The sequence below is a fragment of the Manacus candei genome, unplaced genomic scaffold (genome assembly GCF_025592945.1).
Source record: "Manacus candei isolate 608988 ecotype Guabito, Panama unplaced genomic scaffold, ASM2559294v1 h1tg000046l, whole genome shotgun sequence".
NCBI lineage: Eukaryota > Metazoa > Chordata > Aves > Passeriformes > Pipridae > Manacus > Manacus candei.
In genome coordinates, this window is record NW_026138094.1 from 6549762 (window position 1) to 6557246 (window position 7485).

The following is a 7485-nucleotide window of genomic DNA, read 5'->3' on the forward strand; positions in this document are numbered from 1 at the left end:
GGAGTGTTCCGTCTGCTCAGTGTTGCAGTGACTCAGACCTGAAGCTTTTTCAAAATCAGAAGGAAAAAACATGGTTGGGAAATTCCTGTAAGCCTTGGAGTAGTTAACACTGTTCATATTTCTGTCCATCTCACTGGCACAAGCACTGGCTTAACTCTGTTTGACTTACAGCTGGAATTACAATGAGAAGCGTTTGTCTAAATTGAGGGGTGGAGAAATGTATAACTTTCAGAAGTGATCTGCTCCACACTAGCAGAAAAAAATAAGAAATGTCAAGTGTCCTTCAGGGAAGGCATTGGAAAAGTGTGGTGGCAAAGAAAAAAACAAGTTGGTCTGAAGAAGTAGCCTGACACTGTTTGGATAGTGCCACATCCTGCTGGTGTTGGGCTGTAGGAGCACGAAATTTAATTTGTTTTGGAACATCAAGTGTCACTTCTCTGTTGAAACCTTTAGCATTTTAATTTCCTTCAGATTACCAGAGAGAAGGAAAGTAGAAGCAGCACTGGAACTTCTGATAATATCCAAGAACAAAGTATTAGCGTATCTTCTTAGAACCTGGTTTTTAAATACAGGAATATAATTCACACCTTCTCTATTTTTTAATGCAAATCTGAAATGCTTCAGTGACCTTCCTATTACAAGGGTATTTAAAGAGTATTTCTCACACAGGGAAGTAAGTAAGCTACATAATTTAATTATTTAATCCACCCAATTCAGCATTGTTGACTGCTTTCTTGCATTATTTAGATGCTGAAACATTTCAGAGAAAACCAATCCCAAATATGTTGTGACAAAATACACAGCTCCTGAGGGAGCTGGTTTTCTAGCTGCTGCTCAGCAGCTGTGTGATTTGGAAAAGGAGAGGTTTGTTTTTTAAGCCTGTGACAGTGGTTTCCTACACTTTAATTCTTTGTGTTTGCATCTCACTTAATGCCATAACACTTAACACTGCAGGACTTTGGAGAGGGGAAAAGACTAGACTACAACTGGAAAACTGGTAGTAACAGTTCATATGGAATGTTCCCAAAAGATCAGTTAAAAAAAAATTGCATTTTTTTACATGTAACAATGCTTCTTAAAAAAATACTGATAATTTAATATTTCTTTTTACAATTAACACTTTACCTTGCAAGTAATGCATTTTGTGGTGAAAGTAATGTAAGTTAATTCTCAGCCCCAGAACTTGCAGTAGGTAGCACCTATGTGAATTTGTGTATCGTGTTACATTAAAATAGTGAAAGTCTTGATTCAGATTCCACAAAAAGTAGGAATAAGCATATCCAGTTCTATTTACAAAAATGTAGACCAGATTTTCAGTAGTTTGTGTGGGGGTGTTGCTTTTGTATCTCAGTTTGCAGGTAACCAGTTTGGGGGATTAACAGCAGTGACAGCTGTCCCAAGAGTGCTGGGAGACATCCTTTGCTTGAAGTTTAACAAGTAAAATAATTAGGGATTTTTAAAAATGGTTTCCTGGGCCTCTTCTGAGAATACTTGTTACTTCCCTAATTGTATGTTAAATAGGGAAAACCTGCTGCTCTTCTGTGTATGGCATTCAGACATTAACTACACTGTCTTAGCTAAATAAAAGCTGCTTCTCTGCCACTACCCTTTTTTTTACTTTTCCCCAGGAAAATCTTCATAACACAAATAGACTAATTAAGCGTGATGTTTTGAGGTAGTTGAATGTTTTTATGGTCAACACTATCATCACTGCCCTTCCACCAGAGCATATGAGCAGACATGGATAAAGGTGGGTCAGGCTGAAGCTCCCTGCTCAGTGCAAGGGGTGGGTGCCCCTCTCCTCCCAAGGTTTTCTGTTCTGGGTGGCACATAAGGAGGAGATAGAGGCAGGTTGGGCCAGGCACGTTCCCCTGCCTGAGGACCAACGTAACCAAGTGACATCACAAAGGGAATGGGGCAGGAATAGCTCAGGTGACAGGATGGAACACAGGAGGACACAACACCCAAAGCATTGCTTGGCTTGTTCTACAGAGATTGCTGTGGTTTCTAAGTTCTCTGCCCTGCCTCAAAATAGAGTATCAGCCTCTAAAAATTCAAGAACAGCAACATTGGTGAGCACCTCTGCGTGGTGTAGTGTTTGTGTTCAGGTTCTCTATTGCCTGACTGGGGATGGGGGACAGTTTCATGCAGCAAGAAAAAAACCTACTAGAATTTTCTTAACATAAGTAGCATAGCAAAAATCTAAAGAACAGCCTGTTATTAGTAGCATCTGGACTGCAACCTATGGTTTTAGAAAATATATTAAGTACCACACCTCAGAATAAATGAAATATAATATGCATTCTTTAGGGTGAAATGCTTAAGGTAGCTATTTTGAGTAATTGGATATGAAGTCAAAGACTGAATGGAATTTTAGGAATAGCTCTAAAACCTCAGGTATTTAAATAATACCTCTTAATGATGTATCTTACCATCTTGGGAAGAGCCTAGTGTGGCAGATGGAGAGTCTTCACCACTGTATTAGCCCAATGAAAAGTAAACGTCTGTGTAGTTTATAAAGATCCTGAAACAGCAAGAAATGCCTCCTGAAGAGGCATTTTAAAGAGCATAACACAAAAAACACTGTAGCATTTTAGATTTCCACTGCTGTGGGGTTTTTTTTTTTCCTAGTAGGTGGAAGGATGGCTTGGAAATGGAAGTATTCCCACAAGGAAGAGATGGAGGACACGAGCAGCCGTCACCCAGGGCTCACTGGCCTGCAGAACCTGGAGAACACGTGCTACATGAACGCGGTTTTGCAGTGCCTGTGCAGCCTGCCCCAGCTGGTGGAGTATTTCCTCTCGGGGAGGTGGAACACAGCCCTGCGCACGTGAGTTGGTTTGTTTCTTGCCTTGGCACGGCTGTTTTTCTCCCAAAGGATCCATGTTGCCATGAGAATGTGTGAGGCTCCAGCTACCAGCAGTTACAGTCAAATACCACAAGCTGGTTTCCTTGTCCTTTGAGACCCTGGGTTTTTTCCTTGCTGGGTACCTTCAGCATTACACTTCTTTTGTCATTTTGATGGTAATACCTGTTACAGTCACTGCTGCCTTGACCATGATCCCTACTACTTCCTGGGATCCGCAGAGTCCCTCAAACCCGATGACAGGCTGTCAGAGCTGTGCTGTACCTGCACATGTTTTCTAAGTTTCTTTCTGTTTGAAGGCAGAGACACTGTTTTTTCATACTCTACCTGAAACTTATGTGTATTTTTTCCAAGGGAGATTGGAGAGTCTGCAACTGCCTTTGGCTGTTTGATGTCCGATATGTGGCTTGGAGAGTTTGACTATGTTTCCCCTGAGGCTTTTCATTCAGTCTTTGGGAAGCAATACCCAACATTTAGCAGGAGGACTCAGCATGATGCGCAGGAGTTTCTGATCTGTGTGCTGGATGATCTCCACGAGGCTTTCAAGGAGGTGAGTCCAGCTGTGGTGTTTTGGAGACTGTAGCAATTCCCTCTGCATCTCATGATTTAGCATTCCATGTAATAATTGTCTGTCCTCCCTTCTGAACTCCATGATGGGGCCACTAGTAATTGCTCTTTTCTACCTTTGTTTCAGACCCATTTACACACAATTATTAATTTGCTTCTCATCTAATGCTGCATCAAATTGCATCCCCAATTTAAATGACAATGCTGTCTGTAGCTTCATTGTCCTAACCTCTCTCTCTCCTTGCTCCTTCCACGCTCAATGTTCTACTTTCTCATCTGCCTGAGATCTTCACATACGCATGGCCTCACGTCTTTCTCCTCTTCAGATCCACTGATAAAGAGCTTTTTAAGCAGTCAAATCCTGTCAAGTGTCCAGATTATTATATTTTTGTTAAATTTCTCTGTGAAGAAAGGAATTAAGCTTACTCTGCTTGTATGAAACATCAAGAAGATTTTAGAGCCAAGTTCTATGACAAGACTAACAACTGACCTACCCAGGCAGTGGCAGCAACCATTAAAACCCAGTGAAGGCACTTAAACAGTTGCTTATCTACATTTTAATTTTTTTTCTTCTGTATAGTCAAGCCGACGCAGAGCTGGTGCAGAAGCAAGAGGGAGTGGCAGTGGCACATCCATTATAACACAGTTATTTGAGGGACAGCTCAACTATGGTATCACATGTCTGAAATGCAACACCATCACTGACAGACCTGAGAGCTTCACTGTCCTTTCCCTGCCCATCCCTTCTAGGAGAGTGTGCTCTCTGCAGGTACAACTGCCAATGCATTCCTGCTGGGTTCTGCTTCATATGGGAAGAGGTGGCTTAGACTAGTGAATGTTATTGAAAAGATGCAGGGTTTTAGTTACTTTGCGTTTCCTGGGAGCTAATGGATAGTCTTGGATCTGGTCCTTAGAGAACTGCTGTTTCTTCACTGGTCTCAGGACTACAGAGGCTGGTAGGGTTACAAGAGCAATGCTTGTGAGTTGCAGGGGATGAGGGACATCAGGATTGCTAAATAGCAACCATGAGGGTTTCTTTCACTCAAGTATTTACTCACTTGGGGAAGAAAGGAAGCCAATGTTGGCTGCTTTGTCTTTTAAGTGTATTTGTAATGACAGCCTTGCTGCATCACACCTCCAATTAAGAAGAGAGCTCTGAAGTATGGCAAATTCATCTCTTACTTTGCTTAGGATCTTCAGGGGTGGAGGGAGATCAGTCTGATCAAGTGGTTTTGATTTTATTTTTTTCCTTTGACAGGAGTGTCTTGACTGCTTCTTTCAGCCAGACACACTGACTCGGAATAACCAAATCCACTGCTACTGGTGTGGAACAAACCAAGATGCCACAGTAAAGGCCACCATAACCAGGGCACCACAGATCATTATTTTTCACCTAAAGAGGTACAGTCTAAAATGGGGTAGGACATGGCCAGTTCCTGCGATTTGTGAGATGTGAAGGACAGTCACTTGCATTTGCACAGAAGGAAAAAAATCACTGCACACCAGTGTTTTTAGTACTTTTGATACCTGAAAGCTAAATGGGCAGTAACAGAAATACAATTAGTGCAGCAGCTCATAGTCAGACATCCCTGGGAATCAAGAGTTCCTGTGGTCAGTGGGAGAGCTTGTAATTTCGGTTCTAAGTGCAGGACTGACACAGTGTTTTTCTTGTCATTACTGCAGCTGAGACACTATGCTTTGGTTTTATCCCTTAACTCAATCAGGCCTAAACAACTGAGGATACTAAACAGAGAGGTGCATCAGTGTAAGAGCTCCTGGATTAGCAGACCTCACTAGCTACATGTGGCCAGATGCTGAATTTACTCTTAAGGATTTTTTTCTAAACAACTTTCCACCTATAGAGAAAACTACTCTGGGATGATTTGGCTTCCCAGAACTATGTTATCTGAAGTCATGATTTAATTTTCCATTCAACATCTGCTTTTCTCAATGTGCTCAAAGAACCTGTGGTCCCCAGCTGCAGCCCTTGGCCACATTTGTAAATGTTTAAAAGTGCAGTTTGTACTGATAGTTACAGAGGGAAGAGGGATGGAGCCTGGCATGAGAGAAGGGCTGACAATGGCAGTGCAGTCCAGTCCAAAATGTTTAGGTCACAGTGAGAGCAATGCTGGACATCTCTTGTGGGTTTAGTGCACTTTCTGTCAGTATACTGTAAAACACAAGTTTAATAGAGATCTTTCTCTTTCAAACGCTGTGTTGTCAGTTGATGGTTTTCCCTTCCCCTAGGAAAGTCAGTTAAGCAACCACTACAATGCAAAAGTAAGTCGAGGGTTATTTAAAATCATTCAAAATTTCATTTCAGGTTTGCCTGGCAGGACAAGCACAGAAGGAAACTCTCAACCACTGTCGACTATCCATTACAGAATCTGGATCTCTCTCCCTACAGCTCCACGTTTTTCTACAATGCAGTGTACAGCTTGTGTGCTGTAGTGGTAAGCTTTGCCTTTCCTGCTTTTACTTGGAATGCTCTCTCTCATGGAACAGATGATGCATGTGTTAGTTTGGACTTTATGTATACTGATTTATATTTTAATGTATGGCTTTTTGTATACTTTTTTTTTTACCTGCCATGGACATAATCCAATAACAGTGTGTAAACCAAGACGAGAGAAGTCGTCATTTGTCCTTCTTCCCCAACATCCCCAGTTTAAAAGCATGCACTCCTGACACATAATGCCTGGTTGGAGCCTCCTCAGAATAAACTCACAGGCTGATCCTGCATGAATCCTGTTTATAAATAAGGACTAGATGGTCTCTTTTTTTCCATTGCTCACAGCAAATGGGGCCCTCTTATAGTGACCAAAATCAGGGCTAATAGTTGGGTTGCAAATGTAAAATTGCAAAATAGAGAAGCATAATAATAATCCATTTGCTCTGTTTTAAAGCATTAACTTGAATTAACATTCCTTGCTGTAGGCCAGTGGGGGCTATAACCCTCTCTCCCAACTTTTCCAAGTGCAAACAAAAAAAATGATGGGCAATTCCTTGGTTTGCCTGTGAGGAGACAGAGCGAGACTCTGGTTTTAACAGACTGTGTTGTTTGTTACAGAACCATGCTGGTGATATAGATTATGGCCACTACACAGCATTCTGCAAGCACTCAACCACCAAACACTGGTACAGCTTTGATGATGTCCAGGTCACCAAGATCTCAGATTCTGCAGTGCAGACTGACACAGCTTACCTCCTCTTCTACACCTGCCAAGGCTGTTGAGAATCTGCTGGCCCTTGAAGACCAACAGTGAGTAGGGCAGCAACTAGAATTCATCAGCAGCATTAGCCAAGTCCTATTTCATCAATAAACTACAGCATTTGCATTACTGATTATCTGTTGTGGTCTTTCAAGAAGTAATTCCTAGAGAGAACAGTTACAGCCCCTGAGCCTGCACAGGAACGTGAGTCTGCTCCATTTGCACAAGGTCTGATGGTTGTTTTCCATGACAACCCTCTTGCATCCCTCAAAAGAACACAAATGTTGAGCATACAGATGGACTTACCTGAAATTTCCTGGTTTTCTGCTGGTTAAGAATATTATGTTGTTTTAAGCTGCCTTTCAGGAACTGACAGTAGGATGCCGAGGCGGAAGCACAGAACCAGTGCATGGAGGGTGTGTTTCAGAAGAGAGCAGAGGATGAAGTGACCAGTAATATATAAGAAAGAAAAAGACATTATTCTAGTAATGTCATTTTTGTTCCTCTAGCACTGCAAACTTTTTTGCAGCTTGTAGGCTTCTGGAAAACAATCAATTCTGGTCTTAATTCCATCAGCAGGACACCCACAAACAGGTAAAAGCTCAAAATGCATGATGCCAGGTTTCTGAATGCCAACCTAATCAGCAAGGGAAAATTAACCCAAATCCACAGCAGAGAAACACATAAAATACAACTCAAGTAAGTTTCTAAACTAATCAGTTCTATGCAAAATAGTACTTTTTTTCACCTGGAGAACCTTTAAACTGTGTGACTATGACTCAGACTGTCATTACATAGAATCCTGACTATTACACTACAAGCTGGGAATGAAAACACCAA

At 41.7% G+C, this 7485-nt stretch overlaps 1 protein-coding gene and 1 long non-coding RNA gene across 3 annotated transcripts; one reads left to right on the top strand and one right to left on the bottom strand.

The window, feature by feature from the left end:
• Positions 1-196: 196 nt before the first annotated feature.
• Positions 197-1851, bottom strand: LOC127475164 (uncharacterized). Its single transcript, XR_007906116.1, has 3 exons — positions 1741-1851; positions 1126-1199; positions 197-555 (listed from the first exon to the last, which is right to left on the bottom strand). It is a non-coding gene; the product is annotated as an uncharacterized LOC127475164 (long non-coding RNA).
• USP50 (ubiquitin specific peptidase 50) lies at positions 1817-6778 on the top strand. 2 transcript variants are annotated; one of them, XM_051796651.1, is made up of 7 exons: positions 1817-2072; positions 2632-2830; positions 3221-3416; positions 4014-4202; positions 4692-4834; positions 5757-5886; positions 6504-6778. In XM_051796651.1, the coding sequence occupies exons 2-7, from the start codon at positions 2643-2645 to the stop codon at positions 6666-6668; spliced, it is 1011 nt and encodes a 336-aa protein (XP_051652611.1). In that variant the 5' UTR covers positions 1817-2072; positions 2632-2642; the 3' UTR covers positions 6669-6778. The 2 variants fall into 2 exon arrangements, with proteins under 2 accessions (XP_051652611.1, XP_051652612.1); XM_051796652.1 differs by having other exon boundaries at positions 2635-2830.
• The last annotated feature ends 707 nt before the right edge of the window (positions 6779-7485 follow it).